The sequence below is a fragment of the Onychomys torridus genome, chromosome 22 (genome assembly GCF_903995425.1).
Source record: "Onychomys torridus chromosome 22, mOncTor1.1, whole genome shotgun sequence".
Lineage (NCBI taxonomy): Eukaryota > Metazoa > Chordata > Mammalia > Rodentia > Cricetidae > Onychomys > Onychomys torridus.
The window spans coordinates 28,350,672-28,370,265 of record NC_050464.1 but is presented as its reverse complement, the minus strand read 5'-3'; the positions used below and the strand labels follow the sequence as shown (position 1 = coordinate 28,370,265).

The following is a 19,594-nucleotide window of genomic DNA, read 5'->3' as shown; positions in this document are numbered from 1 at the left end:
GGGCGGCTGACGTCACTCGCCGGCGCCGGAAGTGGGCGCGCGCGCGCGCGCGCGCGTGAGACACGAACCGTGGGCGGCTCTTCACCGAGGCGTAGGGGCGCCATGGCCGCGGACGGTGAGGGTGGCACGGGCCGGAACGCGGAGCAGGGCCGGGAGGGACACGTTTGGTCTTTGGACGAGCAGCCAGTGTGTTGGTGTATTCACATAGCCGTTTTTTGGGACCGGGTGTCCCGTAGAACAGCCGCGCTGTGATGTCAAGGATGGCGTTGAACGCTTGGTCCTCCCGTCTCTAGAATGCTGGGAATTGCAGGCGTGCCCGATCAGGCTCGATTTTGTGTGGTGCTCAGATCTTCGTGCATTCTCAGTAGACATTCTACCAGTTGAGGCACATCCCCAGCCCTAATTATTTTTTTATGTGGGCGCGCTCTCCTGCCTTAGCGTTCCGAGTTCTGGGATTACAGGCCTGCATTAGCACGCCCAGTGTGTCATTTCAGTAAATATTGGGATTGCCCCCTGGGTACTGGACTCAACACAAGGAAGTTTTGAGCGGGTGGTGTCTTATGGTCGAGAGAGGCAGTTGGCAAGTGAAATTAATTCCAAGAGGTGACCAGGGCTGTGAAGACAGATGTGTGGCCACTGAGTTCAAGAGGACTGTGTTTCTTTAGGAGTCCAGGATAGATCGAGATACTAGAACTGTGGCTTGAGCGACATTATGAAGTTCACTTTAAGTACAAACGTCCTGGGAAGTTTAAACTTTCAAGAGCAAAATGGGCAGTGGGAGAATAGAGGAAGGTGGGAAGCTCTTTATTCAAACCTACTAGGTACAGCTTTTAAATTGTGTTTCCCCCCAAAGATGCTCGCATTTATTTGTTTGTTTATTTGTGTGTGTGTGTATACATACGTGTACATGCATGCTCACATGCTCACAAGTGCTTGTGGAAGTCAGAGGACAACTTGTGGGAATTGGTTCTCTTACTGATTGTTTAGGTCTCAGAGATTGAATTCAGGTCATGGGGCTTGTCAGCAATCGCCTTCACCAGCTGAGCCCTCTCACTGGCCCAGAATTATTTAGATTGCCAACATGAGAAGCATCACTTTGGCTACTGTGTGAAAAATGGATTATGGGGAGCAAGAGTAGTTAGGGAGGTGCATTCAGCAGTCAGAGCTGTTCCTCACACCTCTGTGAGAACAGCAGGCAGGCCTGGCCTGGCTTGTCAACCAGTGAGGCAGGGGCTGGAGGAAATTTGGCCGGGACATTGCATGTGCACATTTCAGACAGGCGGCACATTGTTTTCTTCTTGGTACTAGCAAGGAAGGAAGAGTAAGTAGGATTTGGTTCTACAGAAACCAGAGGTGGGGGATGATCCTGATGAAGGAAGGTAGGAGGCAGTAAATTGGGCTCTGCCTTGGACTATTACACGAACATCCTGGCTTTTCATGACAGCAGGCACTGGCAGGGCTGCTCTGTCCCTTCAAAGTGTAGGCTCTTGGCTGACTGTGGTGCCAGATGGCCTGTAATCCCAGCTACTCAAGAGGTAGGAGGTTTCCAAGTTCAAGGCCAGTCCTGAGTCATGGTTCCTAGAGAGATGACTCAGTGGTTAAGAGCACTGGCAGAGGACTCTGGTTCAGTCCAGCATCCACACAGTGGCAGAGCCATCGAGGGGATATGGTGCCATCTTCCAGTCTCCGAGGGCACTGCATGAATGTTGTGTACATACATAGCCGTAGTCAAAGCACTCATGTCTATAGAATAAATCTAATTTTTTAAATAAGAAGATGCTGAGGATGCAGTTTGGTGGCAGAACCCTTTCTTAGCATGTAAAAGTTCCTATGTTTCTTCCCAGCACCAGACTAAATTAAGTGTAGATTTTTTGGGGACGGGGAGCCAGGACCTCCATCAGCCGTCTCCGATTCTTAGTGTGGGTGTTTGTTGAGTGCTTGTGTTCCCTTGGCCTGTTTAGTTGTGTCTGTCAGTGTGTTCATGTGATGCCTTCACCTGGTAAAAACTTTGTTCACATAAAAATTAGTTCCCCCTTTTTGGGCTCTTTTAAAAGTTGGTTCTTGGACTGGGAGTGTAGCAATAGGGTAGAGTCCTTGCCTGACGTTCACAGAGCCCTGTTTGGTCCCAGCACTGCTTAGCACCTGATGTCATGGTATCAGCCAGCACTTGGGAGGTAGAGGCAGGAGGATCAGAACTTTGACATCATCCTCGCTAACAAGGCATTGGAGGCCAGCCTGCACTGTGTAAATAAAAAGCAAATAAATAAAGATTCTTAATCACCACTGGCTTGGCTGTTCTATGATGGGTCATCCCGACTGCTCATAGGCTAGCCCAGTTGCTCATGGGTCCCTAATCTGTTTGAAATCCTATCACTGGAGATTCCTACTGGTCACTCAGTGAGCCCAAGACCAGGCCTTTAAAATGTGAGTACCTTTGGGTTAAGTATACATTTGTTGAGTATTCACATGCCAGGAGCAGAGGGTAAGCATGTCCCACCCACAGCCTCACGCTGTGGGGCAGGCGAGAACTAATTAAGCTCTGCCCAGCTCCTCAGCCCTACTTGGCCTGGAACTTGCTACACCAGACTAGTTTCGAACACATGGAGGTCCGTCTGCCTCTGCCTTCCAAGTGTTGGGATTAAAGACAATGCACCATCATTCCCAGCCTTTAAAATTAAAATTTTTTTCTTAACATTTTTTTTCTTGGGGTGTGTGTGTGTGTGTGTGTGTGTTAGTAGGCAGCTTTGTTGAGTCGGGTCTCACCTAACTATGTGTATCCAGGAATTGAACCTAGATCATCAGGCATGGCTGTAGGTTATCTACCTTGTAAACCATCTCTGACCCTTGTTTTCTGTTTTAAAATGAGATACCAGCTGTCTATCCAAGGGCTTCCCCAATACTAGGCAAGCACTCTATCATTAAGCTGTGTCTTCAGCCCCTTGTTCTTTAAGGGAACTTGGCCCTTTTGGTGAGTTCATGATCCATCAGAAGATGATAACCACTCGAAGGCCTCTAGTTTATTAGTTGAGCATCAGGAATGTGCTGTGTATTTCAGTTTCATGAGGCTAACATTCTGAAATGTTGCTCTTGTTCCTGTTTGCAGAAGATGAGGTGAATCTTCTGGTTATCGTAGTTGACACCAACCCGATTTGGTGGGGCAAGCAAGCATTAAAGGGATCTCAGGTAAGATGGCTTGAGCCTTGCAGTGATTCTCTTCAACTTCAGTATGTCTGTGTGCCACCCACTACCCTGCAAGCAGTTTTGAGTCTTCACAGGCTGGGTGTGGTGGCCCTTGTCCAATCCTAGCACTCAGGTGGAGGCAGGCGGATCACCAGAGGTCAAGCTCACCTTTGGCCGGTCTGGGTTACTGGAGACACTGAGAAAAGGAAAGCCGTGAGTTTACAACAGCTTCCAGTTCTTAGCGCAGGGGAGTTGCGTAACTGGCCCCACGGTTCCTCCTTGGAACACACATGAAGCCCTCAAACCTGCCGACCTGTTGACTCCCCCACCCCCACCCTACACGTGTAGGAGCTGTTGATTGCCTTCTCTCCGTTTTCTTCTAAACAGTCCGTCTATCTATTGTCTGAGCAGGCATCTCTGGTCATAGACTTTCTTGGGGATGGGGTATGGTGTGCCACAGCATGTATGTAGAGGTCGGGGAACCACGTTTGGGCTCTTTGCTTCAGTCATGTGGGCTCTGGGGATCGAGCTCCGGTCATCAGGCACCTTTAACCATTGAGCTATCCCACTAGACCTTGTCTTTGGAGTTTTAAGACAGGGTCATTCTTTTTTTGTTTGTTTGTGTATGTCTGTGGATGTTTGCATGCTTGCAGAGATCTGGAGTTAGTTCGTCCCTTTCACCAAGTGGGTCCCAGGCATCAAAGTTCCTGTATTTTCTGAGCCATCTCATTGACCCAAGTTTTAAATTTTGAGGAAACATAGTTTATTTTTTAAAACAAAACAAACAAGATTGTGCTTTTTAAAATTTTTTTCAATACAGGAACTCAGGTATCCCAGAATGGCCTTGAACATATTGTACAGCCTGAGGATGACCTTGAACTTCTGTCCCAGCTGCCTCTATCTCCTAAGTTCAAGGCTTCCAAGTTTGCACGTGTGGCCCCACCATGGCAGTATTTGGGAAATAATGTTCTAATCTGTAAATGACTTGTGTCATAAATTCAGGAAGGCCTCTCAGATGCCATGCTCCAGGTTTTAAGAGAGGCCTGGCTGAGCAAATTTTTAGCATTGAATCATGTCAGATGTTGGTGACTATCCGCACGTGCACATGCTGTGACATGTGGAGGTAGACAGGTGAATTGTTGAGCATTTGTTGCTACTCAGTGAGCATCAGGCTGCCCAGAGGAAGATCCTCTCTTACACCACAACATATGAGTAAATAAAACTAAGTAATAAGTAATCGGTTTTTCAGTGACATCTTCATCAGGAGCTGACTTGTTTTCCTCATGTTTTTCAGTTTACTTTATCCAAGTGCATGGATGCCGTGATGGTGCTGGCCAACTCCCACCTGTTCATGAACCGCTCCAACCAGCTGGCTGTGATAGCCAGTCACATTCAGGAGAGGTAGGGGCCAGTGCTCTGCTGCTGGGGGCCGCTCTCTAGTTCTCTGACAGTTCCCTACATGTGTGTAGTACATTCTGGTTACTCTACCCCGGCAGTCGGTTCTTGTACCCGGGGAAGAACGGCAGACTTGGAGACTTCTTCGGGGACCCTGGCAACCCCATTCCTGACTGTAATCCCTCTGGGAGTAAAGATGGGAAGTACGAGCTGCTGACAGCCGCAAACGAGGTGATCGCCGAGGAGATCAAAGACCTGATGACCAAGGGTAAGAGCCTGGCTGTTGTCACTGTCTTCTCCCCACAGTGGTAGCTGTACGCTTTTAAATGTAAGATTTGTATCAATTCTTTGAGGATTTCATACATGTGTATGATGTATTTTGGTGATATTCACCAACCCCATTCTTCTTCCTATCTCTTCACCCCTCCAAACTGTGTGTCTTTTTTTTTTTTTTTTTTTTTAAATAACCTGGCCAGGGTTGCAAACGCCTTTGATCTTAGCACTCAGGAGGCAGAGGCAGGCAGCTCTCTGTGAATTCCAGGCCAGCCTGGGCTACATGTCCAGTTACAGGACATCCAGGGCTATGTAGAGAGAGTTTGTCTCAAAAAAACAAGAACAAAAACAAAAACAAAAACCCCAAACAAACCAAAAGAACCCACTTGTGCTGCCCATATCCTCATAGGTATCGGGCCATTTCCTGGAGCCAAGCTCACCCCACCAGCCCATCAGTTGTTATTGGCTCATCCTCAGCTAGGGGAGGCTTGTGAGTCCCTCCAGGCTGCAGTGTTGACTGTGTGATTTTGTGCAGGCCTTATGTAGGCAGCCACAGCTGCTGTGTTTCAGAGTGCAGCTTCCACAAAGGTCCCTGAGCCATAGGGGCTTGTTACGTGTTGTAGACGCTTTTCCCTGAGAAATGACACTGATTTGGGATGTAATGGAGCCTTTAAGCTCAAAGATTTGAGGCTGCTGATATTGGCCATGTGCCTCTTTTCCTTAAGGTCATTCCCACCCCCTGCCTCTGTGATATTTATCTGACCTTCCGCCATTGGCCCTGCTAATCCTCCTTGGCTCTAGAATACTCTGGCTTTCCAGGAAGACACATTGCTAACCAGCTTTTCTTCTCTTGTTTTTCAACTCTTCTTTCTTAGTCTCCTTTGGGTTTTGTTTGTGTGTCTAGACAGGGCCTCCCTAAGTAGCCCAGGCTGACCTTGAACTTGGGGTCCTCCCGAGTGCTGGGATTAAAGGTGTGCGCCACCACTGCCAGGCCTCTTGTTTTTGGTTTTTATGTCTGGTTTGCCTTTACCTTGTCCCTTAAAATACATCTCGAATCTTCCATGGATGTTTGCCTTCCTTTATTTATTTTCAAGATTAAATTTATTTATTTTATTTTTTAAAGATAAATTTATGTTTATAGGGGTTGGAGATAGAAGTTCTGTGGTTAAGAGTACTGGCTGATCTTCAGAAGACCCAGGTTCTGTTTTTAGCACCCCCCTGGCAGCTTAACAACCATCTGTATTTCTAATTCTGGGGGATCTGACCACCCCCTTTGACCTCCTCAGGCACCAGGCATGTACATGGTGGAGACACACATGCAGACAAAGTACTCATACACATAAAATAAATCTTTAAAAAGAGAAAGGTCAAATCTTATTTGTGTGTCTACATGAGTTCAGGTGTGCAGTGTGCATGCAGGTGTCTGGGGAGGCCAGCGGCAGGGGTAAGCTCCTTGGTGTGTGTGCTGGGAACCAACCCCGTCTTCTGTGAGTGCGGGGCTTGTGGCTGACACCGAGCATCTCTCCAGCCCCTGCCCTTATGATTAGGTGGCAGCATTTCCCAGCCTGACTCAAACACAGACTTTAAGCTCAGACATCTCCGTTTCTCTGTCCCTTGGCCTCTAACGTGTCTCAAGTCTTATTTTCTTTGGCTGCTATGACTCCACCATCCCGTTTCCTATGTCTGTCCCTCCATTTTCTTAATTTCCCAAGTCATAGCTTTTCTTTTGGATTCCTTTCTTCTCATATCCACCATCTAATCAGCTATGTAGTCCTGTGAGTTTAGTCTCAGAGATTCCTCCAAATTCTAACCCCTTTATGTCCTCGGTGTCAGCCTCAACACCGTACTGTGGGACTCTTGGCATAGCCCAAGCCTTGCACTTCTGGCTGCCCAGAGGACCTCTTCAGACTTTGCTAGAGTGCCCTACAGGTGCTGTATGAGAGCTGCTAGATTATTCTAACAGGCTCCTCTAGCTGGTCTGGACCTCCGACTCCCCACTGCTGTCTTTCCACTCAGCCTCTGTCTTGGGTAGGTTTCTAGTGCTGTGATAAGGCACTATGACTAGGGCACCTTACAAAGCATTTAATTTGGGAGCCATGGTTCCAAAGGGTACTAGAACCCATGCCTTCCTGGCAGACAGGCAGGCAGGCTTGGTGCTGGAGCAGTAGCTGAGAATTTGCATCTAATCCAGAAGCACAGAGTAGGAGCAGAGCTCACTGGGCCTGGCTTGAGCTTTTGAAACCTCAGAGCCCACCCCTAGGGACATACCTCCTCCAACAAGGCCACACCTCCCAATCCTTCCCAAATAGTTCCTCCAACCGGGGACCAAGCATTCATGAGCCTGTGGCAGCCATTCACATTGAAATCACCACACTCTTCAGTGTTAGCATCTTAAAAGTCAAGAGTGCCTTTCCAAGCTCAGGGCTCTAGTGTCCTGAGCCTGCTGTGGTTTCCAGCCTTTGGTCTGCAGGGTCACCTGGAAGAAAAAGGAACTCTAGAGATGAGAAGGGGTTGACAGTGACCCAGGGCTGCATGGACATGTGGGCCCCAGGGTCTCAGATGATGGAAGCTGGTCTCCAGTTAGAGCATGGTGACGGGCACACAGCTGCACACTTATAAAAAGTGCTTGTGCTCTGGGGATGGAGAGGTTAACAGCACTCGCTGCCGTTGGGGAGCACCATGTAGGGAGGCTCAGCACCTCCTGTAGCTCCAGCTCCAGCAGAGCCAGTACCTTCTTTGGTCTCTGTAGATGTCATGCACATGTGTGCACATATCCAAACACACACAGACACATAAATTTAAAAAAAAAAAAAATTGAGTTCCAAAGCAGTAAGATTTTTTTGAGACAGAATCTCCCTGTGTAACCCTAGCTAGCTTGGAGATCTGCCTGCCTCTACCTCCAGCATGGTGGGATTAAAGGTGTAGCTACCACACCGGGCTCCATTTTAACTGTTTTTTAAGTGTACAGTTGAGTAGTGTTAGATGTGTACACACTATTTCAGGGCCATCTTACTGTCCATCTCAAGACCCTTATCCTAAATGAAACTCCATTTCCTTTATTTATTTATTTACTTTTTTTTTTTTTTTTTTTTTTTTTTGGGTTTCTCTGTGTACCTTTGGAGCCTGTCCTAGAACTCGATTTGTAGACCATGCTGGCCTCGAACTCACAGAGATCTGCCTGCCTCTGCCTTCTGAGTGCTGGGATTAAAGGCGTGTGCCTTCACTGCCTGGCTTATTTTTTTTACTTTTTGGATAGGTTTATTTTACTTTATGTGTATGGGTGCTCTGCCAGCATGTGTGTCTATGTACTATGTGTGTACCTGTTTTTGTGGAGGCCAGAAGAGGACATCAGATCCCCTGAAACTGGTGTTATAGATGGTTGCGAGCCATCATATGGATGCTGGGCCTTGAACCCAGGTCTTCTGGAAGAGCATGCAGAGCTTTTCAGCACTAAGCCACCTCTCCAGTCTTTCTTCATCCTTTAAATACCACCTCCCACCTCTGCCTCTCCTTCCCCTCAATACACACTTAGACTCTCTGAAAAGAGGCATGGAGTGGCTCACTTGGGTTTACTGATTACTGGCCTCTGTGTTTTGAAATCCACCTTGAACTTGTCATCTTGTGATTCATTCATGAGTACTAGAGTTTCAAATGACTTCATTTGAAAGAAGGACTTAGCATGTCCCTTGTGCTCTTTGCAGGTGACCTAAAGGGCCAGCACACGGAGACACTACTAGCGGGATCCCTCGCCAAAGCCCTTTGCTGTATCCTTGTGCTGATGGGGCACAGAGCAGTCTTTGTAGCCAGGGTGCTTCTGGTGGCTTCTTGTACAACACTCATGTGCGGCAGCCCCTTTGGCCCTTCGGGACGCTCCCATGGCCACCTGGAAAGCCTGGCGCTTTTGTTTCGTCTTGTTTATCTTAGTTTAAGAATGAATGTCTAGCCTGCATATAGCTCTGTGTACAGTGTGGGTGTCTGGTACTTGGGAAGTCAAAAGAGGACATTATAACTAGAGTTACAGGTGGTTTTGAACCACCATGTAGATGCTAGGAACCGAACCTGGGTCCTCTGCAAGAGCAGCCGGTGCTGTGACCCGCTGAGCCATCTCTCCAGCTTCTTGCTTCTTACTCTGATAGCCTGGTGCTTGCTTTGATCTTATTCCTTTGGCTTGACATCTCCAGGACTGATTTTAAAAGCTGCTTACTGACCTCACAGCTTAATTAGTGAGTGGTATGCTGTAGGTGAGCAGGTGACCTGGCCCGAAGCACAGGGCAACCTGGCTCTTCCCAGCACCTGGTTTCAAGTGTCATGAGCAGCTTTGCTTTTGTGAAATGTCTTTGAACAGTATTGGGTGCTGTTTACATCCTGCAGTTTTTATCCAGTTGTCCCCATCCTCTGTATGGCTTTCAAATTCATTATCTCACTGGATGGACTGACTGGTTTGGGTGTGGCCCCAGTATTGGTATCCAAGCTGTCGGAACTGTGGTCTTCACATGCAGAGCTCTTGGTGAGTACAGAATGGGTAACAAAACCCAAGCCCACCCACATGGCTGTCATGGCAGAAGATGGGAGGGCTGGTTTACAGTTTGAAGGTCTGTCTTCCTGTGAGTGCAGATGTTTGTGAAACAGAACCGTTCTATTCCTTAATGCTAACGCATCCAGACATCCACAGAGTGAACAAGGCAGTTAAAGGTAGGAGCTGACTCTTCACCTCTCCTCACCCTTTGCTTTTAGTGCTGCATGCTTGGTTGGGTATTTAAGAACTACTGAGCACTCAGGGGCCAGAGGCAGCACATCTCTGAGTTCAAGGCCAGCCTGGTCTACATAGCAGGTTCCAGACCAGTCAGGGCTGCATAATGAGCCCCTATCTCAAAATAATATAAAATAAAAATTGCTTGGAAAACCACATGCTTTTTAAGCTATCTTGTTTGTTAGATTGTAATCTGTCTTGATCTCTTTATAGATAATCAGGAGATGAAATCAAGGATATTGGTAAGATTATACACAACTCACATATAACTGCAGACAGCTGGGAAACATGGCACTATCACATGCATTTAATACCAGCACCGGGGGAGGGAGACACAGGCTGTGCTCTGTGAGTTGAAGGACAGTGTCGTCTACATAGCAAGTTCCAGGCCAGCCAGGGCTGCATATTAAGACCCTGTCTCTCAAAGGCATCTGGAAAAGCATTTTCAACATCACTACTTTTACAGAAAATTAATATTTGTATAGTCAAGAGCTCTTGGCCCAAGAAGAAGGCTCAGACAGTAAAGGGGCCTGGTGCCAAGCCTGATGACTTGACTTCAGTCCCCAGGACCCCGATGTAAGGAAAGAATTAACTCCCAGTAGTTCTCTCCTGGCCTCCCCGTGCATGCTGGGTACTCTGAACAGATGCCCATCAGTTTAACAAGGACCAGGAAAGATCTGGCATCACCTTATACTTCAGGGGTTTAGTTCTAAGTAGGAAGGACTGGAGAAGTGGTACTGTCTGTGGATTGCAGCCGGTCATGTCCCCGCGAGCCCTGGGAGGCCCTTGAGGTCTAACTGTGTTCTCAGGTAATCAAGGCTGCAGAGGACAGCGCGCTGCAGTACATGAACTTCATGAACGTCATCTTTGCTGCTCAGAAGCAGGTGAGGCCAAGCCTTCTGAATTTCCAAAAGAAATAATCAGAGGCCGAGTGCAGCGGTGCACACCATTTTGAATTTGAGTCCACCCCATCTATATAGAGAGTTCCAAGACAGCCCCAGGGCTACATAGAGAGACCCTGTCTTAAACAAACAAACAGACAAACCAACCCAAAATGCAATCACTGTCATTCTTGCAGAGTGGTGTTCTTCTGAAGAGCCCTGTTAGTGGATTGTGGATTCAGAATCCACACTGGGTACCTATCATTTTTCTGTTTAGGGTCCCGAGTCCTTGTGACTGGGCAGTGCTCTCAGAGCTATGCACTGGAGCTTGATTTTGCATCAGGTGTCATGGCACTCATCCTGTTAGCCTCACGTGGCTAAGAATCCCTGGGTTGACAGATTCAGGAGCTTCTCCACCTTTCTTTCTTTCTTTCTTTCTTTCTTTCTTTCTTTCTTCCTTCCTTTCTTTCTTTCTTTCTTTCTTTCTTTCTTTCTTTCTCTCTCTCTCTCTTTCTCTCTTCCTCTCCTTCCTTCCTTCCTTCCTTCCTTCCTTCCTTCCTTCCTTCCTTCTTTCCTTCCTTTCTTTCTTTCTTTTTTAAAAAATTTTCAGCCGTGTTATTTAGCCCAAGACTTTCACATGTGTGGCAAGCTCTGTGTGACCTGAGTGTCCACAGTCTCTTCTTTTGCATTGAGGCAGGCTCTTGCTAACCTGCCCAGGCTGGTGTGAGCTCCCTGTAGCCCCCACAGGCCTGGAACTTGAGGAGCACTTGTGTCAGCCTGCTGGGTGGCTAGGATAACAGGTGTGCACCAGGCTGCCTCACAGTGTCTCTCTTTTTATCGTAGTGTGGTATGACTTTGCAAATGACTGAGATGTTCACATAACCTGATGCTTCATCATCATCATTGTCCTCTGGGTTTTGTTTTTTGTGAATGTATCTAAGTGTTTTTGCCTGCATGTAGATATGTGCAACATGTACATTTCTGGTCCCCTGGAAGCCAGGAGAGGGTGTCAGATTCTGTGGAACTAGAGTTAGAGATGGTTGTGAGATGGAAAATGGGTGCTGGGAACTGAATCAGGGTCGTCTGGAAGAGCAGCTAGTGCTCCTGACCACTGCACCATCTCCCCAGCCCCTTCTCTAAACTCAGTTCACACGTACAGCACTACTAGAGCCCCGTGTTATCTTAGCATGGAGAATGTTGTGGTGAAAAGGGGTCAGGCTTTGGAGACGGGCGTTAGGACCTGTACTGGATGCTTCAGATGCCAAATTTACCTCAGTGTCCATCTTACAGCTCCACTCTACATGTTAAAGGATCCATTTTAGGAATAGAGTCTGGCTGGACAAAATGGGACACATCTGTACCAACACTAGGGAGGCAGAGGCAGGAGGATTAGCACAAGTTCCATGCCAGTCTAGACGACAGAGTTGAGAGCCAGTCTCAAAAAAAAAAAAAAGATAAAAGGGCTGGAGAGATGGCTCAGAGGTTGAGAGCACTGGCTGTTCTTCCAGAGGTCCTGAGTTCAATTCCCAGCAACCACATGGTGGCTCACAGCCATCTGTAATGAGATCTGGCTCCCTCTTCTGGCCTGCAGGGATACATGCAAACAGAACACTATATACATAATAAAAAATCTTTAAAAAAAAAAAAAAAGATGAAAGAGAATAGAGTCTAGCATGTCTGAGACAGCCATAACTGTTGCTATAATGTTTTGAAATGTTCCTTTCAGAATATTCTCATTGATGCCTGCGTCCTAGACTCGGATTCAGGGCTTCTCCAGCAGGTATGTTTCCACGGAGTGTATGGCCGTGACCAGGCTTTCATACAGGAACAGTGTGTGTATCGAGTACTTGTGGGGATGGTAATACCTTTGCCAGCCGTGGGGCACACTCTGGTAATCCCAGCAGTCAGAAAGCTGAGGCAGGAGATTCATGAGATTTGAGGATAGCCTGGGCTACAGAGTAAGACTGCAGAGGCCGAAAGAGCATTTTGGTTATATTGAGTTTAATGTGTAATGAAGATGGATTTTTAACTGTTTCTGGTTGTTTGTCTTGAGATACCGTCTCACTGTGGAGCTGTACCTGGGCCTGGAACTCACAGAGGTCTCCCCAGTTCTGCCTCCCTAGTGTGGAGATTTAAAAAGTGTGTGACACCATCTTTTAAGTTTTCTAGGAAATAATTGAATTTTCAAGGAAAATATAAATTCTATACATTGCATCATATATGTCTTGGGAATTACTACTAGATGTTGTAGTTCAGTTTTCTCGTCAGTACCTCTAGCTTGCAAATAATAACATGGAGACTTATTATTAATTATAAAAGATCGGCATTAGCTTAGGCTTGTCCCCAACTAGCTCTTATAACTTAAATTAGCCCATTTATATTAATCTATTTTCTGCCATGTGCTCTTACTTCATCTTCGTACTGCCCAACCTGCTTCCTCCACATCAGGCTGGTGACTCCGCCTTTCTTCTTCCCAGAGTCCTCTCTCTGCCTGGAAGTTCCCCCTATCCCCTGCTGCCTAGCTATTGGCTGTGCAGCTTCTTAGTACACCCATCACAGGAATGCATCCTCACACAGTGTGCAAATACCCCACAACAAGATGGTGCTCTGGGGTGGGAGGGGTGGTAAGAGCTCACTCTAGCCCGGGCTGCTTTCAAATTCATGGCAGTTTTCCTGCTCTAGATGTTGCTTTTGGAGCAGAAGTTAAATTAAACTGCATCTTTGAATTTTACCAGAAGGGCGAAGAGGGTAAAGGTACCTACAACCGAAATAGTCAGCAAGCTGTGGATGATTGCCTTTTGTTCACAAGGAGTATTTCTGGGCCGGTGAGATTGCTCAGTGGCTAGGGCGCCTGTCCCCAGAGCTGATGGCCTGAGGTCCACTCCTGGGGTCCATACGCTGGAAGAAGAGCGGCAGCCCCCCAAGATGGCCGCTGCTCCCCATCTGTGTGCTTGGCATGCCTGTGCACACACACACACACATGTACAGAGAGTTGTTAGCATCCCTCCCCATTCAACATTTCCTTGAAAAATTATATCCTGGAAGATGAGTCTGTCAGCTAAAGGGTGGAGAACAGCCTGGAGTGTAGGCTGGTGCTCGGGCTGAGGGAAGGGGAGAATGCTAGGTCCGAGAGGCCTGGGCTTTTCTGTCGCTTAGGCTCAACTTGACAGTAGGCATGTGGGATTTTTTGTTTTGTTTTTTATTTTTCAAGGCAGGGTTTCCCTTTGTAGCCCTGGCTGTGCTAGAACTCACTCTAGACCAGGCTGCCCTCAATCTCAGAGATTCACCACCACCTCCTGGCCTGTTTATTGCATAATAATGCATTTTAAGGAATTGTTTAGAAATACCTAAGAATTAATTACATTTTTTTGTTTTCCGAGACAGGGTTTCTCTGTAGCTTTTGGAGCCTGTCCTGGACTAGCTCTGTAGACCAGGCAGGGCCTCGAACTCACAGAGATCCACCTGCCTCTGCCTCCCGAGTGCTGGGATTACAGGCATGCACACCACCGCCTGGTTAATTACATTTTTATGTATTTAAAGTCTGGGCTCCCACCCCATGAGGATGAGACACAATGTAGGCATTGGTCCTGTCTGTGGATGCCATGTGGCATGCAGGGGTGTGTCACGTGGCGTGTTCAGATGCCGGTAGCTGCTGCTCTCTCTTCGCCCCTTCCCCACTGTTAGTCCCATTGCCTGTCACTAGTAGGCGGCTTTCAAGGAGGCGATTGATTTGTAGCTGGCAATTTCAGCTCTAAAGTGTCCGTTAACTCAGATCTCGACTCTGGTTGAAAGCTGGCCCTGTACCCTGTCCCTCACCGTGATGCTTCGAATCCAGGCAGGCGTATTCTGCAGTACACATGCCATCGCCTCTTGGACATCTCGAGTCACTGTGTCAGAACAGAGCCCCAGCTTTTCCATGCAGTGGATTCTCCCAAAACTCCAAGTTCTGTCTCTGAGCACAGCGCGGTTCACTGGGCAGCCAGCCTGCCTTTCCCCTTTCTGATCCTCTCCTTCCCTGTTGCTGTGATCTTGTTGACTCTGTCCTCAGCACAGATCCTGAATCCCACCTCCCATCTTCTTTCCTAGCTGCCCCATCTGAAGGGCCTGCAGATTCTGGTCTCTCTCAGCATACCTACTCCACCAGCTAGTCTGCCTTCTTGGGAGTCAGAAAGAAGCTGAGGGCATAAGAGAGGCCATGTTACTCACTTGCTTAACTACCCCCATGCTCCCACCCTACCTTGCACTCCCCTCCCCTATCATCCCAGCACACGTTGGCTAATACCCAAGTCCTTGCTGTGACCTTCTGTTCACACCATGTCTTCTCTTCCTTCTAGGCCTCTTATTAAGGGGTGCTGCCTAAAACCACAGTTACCTGGGCTGCTGTGGCTTGCTGCCTTGGTACTTGCTGTCCACTCACTGCCTAGAGGTGGCCCTTGCCTTCCCTCAGGTCTCGCTTTCCTTCCCCAGCACCCCACTTGGTTGTCATGGAAATTGTAAACTGTAATGTCAGTTTTGTGCCCACCAGCCCGATGTGCCCTTCTTTCCCCCTTAAAACTAGCAAGAAAACTGTATTGAAAGCAAAGCATTGGGAAGTTCTGCATACACTGCATGGCGCAGAGGGCAGAGAGTCATGCCTCCAGGGACTATCCTATCTGTCGGCATCTCTAGGAGCTCACCTCGTGAGAAAGAGACACAGTCTGTGCCGTAGCCTGGGAATCGAGCACAGCTGCGTGCTAGTGTCTTTGGTGTGGACAGTAATGCGTACATGGACTTCACACCAGCCGACACTATCCCTCCCCTGGGAATGCTGAGGTTCTGTTTCAGTAGTGATCACTCTGTCTTGCAGGCTTGTGACATCACAGGGGGATTGTACCTGAAGGTGCCTCAGATGCCTTCTCTCCTGCAGTACTTACTGGTGAGTTAAGGGCAGCAGCAGCAGCAGTCCACCACCTCCTCCAGCATCCCAGGGAAGGAGCTGCTGGCAGAGAGTGGCTTCAGAGCTCCCAGGCTGAGAAGGGTAGACTTCCAGCTCTCTGAACTCGGAAGGGTGTTTGAAGATGTCACATGATTGTATAGCACAGTGCTCAGTAAGTGTGGAGTGGGCTGACAGCATGGTTCAGTGAGTAAGGGGCTTGCTGCCAAGCCTGATGACTTGAGTTCGATCTCCAGGACCCCATGGTGGATGGAATGAACCAATTCCTACTGTTGTCTTCTGACTGCCACATGTATGTGCTTATACACATACAAGCACACCAGTTAAATGAAAAATTAAATTGTTTAAAATAGTTGTGGGATGAATAAAAATGAATCTTAATAGGCTGTGAAGGAAATCATTTTTATTTTGTGTATGTGTGTGGGTGCATGCTTCCCACTGAGTGCATGTCGAGGGCAGAGGACAACTCTCGGGAGTCCTCTCTTTCCACCATGTGGGTCCCAGGAATGGAACTCAGCTATCCATCAGGCTTGGTGGCAAGTACCTTTTGGCTAAGCTCTGCTGTCTGTGTGTGCTGATTGGCTAAGCTCTGCTGTCTGTGTGTGCTGATTGGCTAAGGCTGCTGTCTGTGTGTGCTGATTGGCTAAGGTTGCTGTCTGTGTCTGGATTTGTTGCTGTTTTTCCTCCTGTGATTTAATTATAAATTCCTTGCCTATTCTTTCTTTCTGCTTCTCTTTTGTTTTTAAACAGTGGGTTTTTCTTCCGGATCAAGATCAGCGATCTCAGCTAATCCTCCCACCTCCAATCCATGTGGACTACAGGGCTGCCTGTTTCTGTCACCGAAGTCTCATTGAGATTGGCTATGTCTGCTCCGTCTGTCTGTCCAGTAAGCTCATGGGTAGTTTTTCTTACTGTCTGTGTTGGGGGAGGGGAGTGGCGCAGAAAGTAATCTGGTTTTCAATTCCTTATTTCCTTGTTTTGTTAACAGTTTTCTGCAATTTCAGCCCCATCTGCACCACGTGCGAGTGAGTATCCTCATAGGTGCTGACTGGGAGTGGGTTCCTGAGAGCTTCCCAGCCCTGAAATGTTTCTTCCCTCTCCATCATTCCAGGACAGCCTTTAAGATCTCCCTCCCTCCTGTACTGAAGGCCAAGAAAAAGAAACAGAAGGTGTCCCTGTGATGAGCCCCACAAGCTTCCCCATCTCTCGCCACAGGCTGAGTCTCCCAGGGGAACCCTGCTCTCGTCCCGTGCTTGTAGGGTGGAGCTGAAGTGCACCCCAGGCCTGTGACGTCATCTGGAAAGGGGCCAGCACGGCCTTAGGACATACTGTTTGTTGTTTTAAGGTAGCAGTTGTTTGGTGGAAGCTGGCTGATGCTGCCTTGTTGTTTCTGTTCATTGGGGATGGCCTTGCATGTCCTTGGCCGGCACCCCACCGCTGAGCTGCACCCCACCGCTGAACTGCAGCCCCTGGCACTTTGTTCTTAGATGGTCCTCTGTCAAAGCTTATCATGGTGGATACTGGGGCTTCTGTACCTCAAGATGGCAGTGTGTGAAGTTGGAAGCCATTCAGGACGGTGACCAGCATTGGGTCCTTATCAGTCATGACAAAGCATCTTAGTTGGACAGGTGGTATGTGCCTGGAAACTTGGGAGACTGAGGCAGGAAGGCTTTGGGTTCAGATCCTGCCTGGGATATACATTTGATCCTGTCTTTCAAGAAAATGAACATTTTATATCAAACAAATTGTCTCTTTTAACTATATTCAAATGTAATCTGACCTAAAGGCACAAGCCTTCAGTCTGGGCACTCAGAGAGCAGAGTTTGAGGCCAGCCTGGTCTACATAGTGGGTTCAAAGCAACCAGGGCTGCAACTGGCCACCTTGTTTACAAAAACCAACCAACCAATGGTCTCATGTAAACAATTAACTTGAGGTTCACCTTTGGTGTTAACAGTTCTGTGTTCATCTGATACACCAGCATATTTGTACAAAGCGAACTAAAATGATTAGTAATGGTTTTTCACCAAAAACGTATAAAATTGGAATTTAAATCTGCAAGGAGCTCAAGCCCCGGGGCTGTAGTAAAGTCTGTCAGAGACACATGAGGAAGAGTTTCTTGGCTGGGGTCAGACAGCCCCTTACTGGGAAAAAGAGCTATCTACAGGTAAGATTCTGTCATTAAAAAAAAAAAAACGAGTAACATTAATAGTGGAGAACTGTTGAATACTAGAAATGTAAATTAGTTCAATAGAAACAGTTGTAATTGCAACAATAAAAATTCTATTTTTATATTTACTAATTTTCCCTAAAGTATTTTTCTAGATATTTGCATTGAGCAGTTTTTTGTTTTTTGTTTTTTTTTTTTTTTTGAGACAAGGTTTCTCTGTGTAACATCCCTGGCTGTCCTGGAACCCACTTTGTAGACCAGGCTGGCCAGGAATTCACAGAGATCCACCAGCATTAAAAGTATGTGCCGCCACCACCCAGCTTGCATTGAGCAGGTCTTCTTGAAATGACTAAAAGCTTTCTTAAGAGCACTGACTGCTCTTTCAGAGGACCTAGGTTCATTTCCCAGCAGTCACATGGCAGCTCACAACTGTCTGTAACTCCAGTTCCAGGGGATCGGATGGCCTCCTCTGGCCTCCACAGGCACCAGGCACAAACATGGTGCACAGACATGTATGCGTGCATAAACAACCATACACATAGAATAAAAATCTTAAAACACCCAAACAAGGACAAAAACAAGTGAACAGGCTGGTGTGATGGCCCAGCAGTACTATGACCTTACTCTGATCCCCAGGGCCACATGGTGGGAGGGTAGAGCTGACTCCTGAGTTGTCTCCATTCAGTTCCATGTGGGACTGTTGCCGCCTCTTCCTTTTTTTTTTTTTTTAAAGATTTATTATGTATTTGGTATCCTGCTTACATTTATGCAGTATCTGTCTGCTGGCCAGAAGAGGGCGCCAGATCTCATTACAGATGGTTGTGAGCCACCATGTGGTTGCTGGGAATTGAAAGCAGGTCCTCTGGAAGAACAGCCAGTGCTCTTAACCCCTGAGCCATCTCTCCAAACTTTTTTTTAAGGTACCCTTTTCTTTATGAGGAACTAAGGAATAGACTTGCCTAGAGGGTCTGCATGTAAAGGGGTAATGGCAACGCAGGTCTTCCAGCTGCTGCTGTGGAGGCCACTGCTGATCACAGACCTCACTCAGCCTGAGGTAGCAGTGGGAAGCCCAAGCCAGTCTGCTATGGCTAATGGAGGGTGGCAGAAATGGCAACAGACCCATGGGGCTCTTAGCTGGACGGGGAGGACCATGTTACTCCAAGCTGATTCAAGGTGTGCACCATCACCGCCCAGCTTGAACTAGCCTCTACCATCGGACGATTTTCCATGACACAGGCTGCTTTGGGGACAATGAACCATCTTTGGCTGGGACTGAAGGAAGCCCAGAACATGGCCTGGCCCAAACCAAGAAATAAACAGATTTTTGAGTATAGAAACTAGGCAAGAGGCACTTTGGGCTAATATTCTAAGGTTTTTGGCTTTGCTCATAGTGCATTTGGTGTTACCATTGAGAAACCATGAGATGCAGAGCATGACTTCGACACGGAGTATCCAGAACCATGACTGCTGTGTAAATGTACAGTGGTCTTCGAGGAATGGCATGCTGTTTCCTGGAAGAACTAACATGAGCCTGGCAAACTACAGTTCTTTTGGAGTTCTTTAAAGTTACTGCCTTGGACTTTGGGCACCCCTCTACTCCCCTACCCATGTACAATTCTGATACTAATAGGTTTTATTTCTTGTGTGTGATTGTTTGCTTGGACATATGCATGTGCACCATGGGCTTGCAGTGACTAAGGGCACCAGAATAGGGCATCGGATCCCCTGGAGCTATAGTTACAGGAAGTTGTGAGCTACCTCGTGGGTGCTGGGAACCGAACTCTGATCCTCTGCAAGAGCAGCAGCAAGTGCTCTGAACCTCTAAGCCATCTCTCCAGCCCCACAATGTGGTTTCTTGACGTCTTGGATGGAAAGAACCCGCGACGTTCAATGGTAGCGCAGAGTTGCAAAATCAACAGGCTTGGTGGGCAGGGCCAGGATCGGAGAGCGGGAACTCTTGCTTGGAACAAATCATGGAGCTGGCCGATTGGTGGTTGCCTTGGCTTTTGGTACT

General features: G+C 47.7%; 1 protein-coding gene across 2 annotated transcripts; it reads left to right on the top strand.

Moving 5' to 3' along the window:
- Positions 1 to 31: 31 nt before the first annotated feature.
- On the top strand, positions 32 to 17,713 carry Gtf2h3 (general transcription factor IIH subunit 3). 2 transcript variants are annotated; one of them, XM_036172532.1, is made up of 13 exons: positions 32 to 115; positions 3,104 to 3,183; positions 4,475 to 4,581; positions 4,677 to 4,843; positions 8,550 to 8,612; positions 9,511 to 9,540; positions 9,812 to 9,840; positions 10,408 to 10,482; positions 12,206 to 12,259; positions 15,326 to 15,394; positions 16,163 to 16,298; positions 16,401 to 16,437; positions 16,524 to 17,713. In XM_036172532.1, the coding sequence occupies exons 1-13, from the start codon at positions 103 to 105 to the stop codon at positions 16,591 to 16,593; spliced, it is 930 nt and encodes a 309-aa protein (XP_036028425.1). In that variant the 5' UTR covers positions 32 to 102; the 3' UTR covers positions 16,594 to 17,713. The 2 variants fall into 2 exon arrangements, with proteins under 2 accessions (XP_036028425.1, XP_036028426.1); XM_036172533.1 differs by lacking the exon at positions 15,326 to 15,394.
- The last annotated feature ends 1,881 nt before the right edge of the window (positions 17,714 to 19,594 follow it).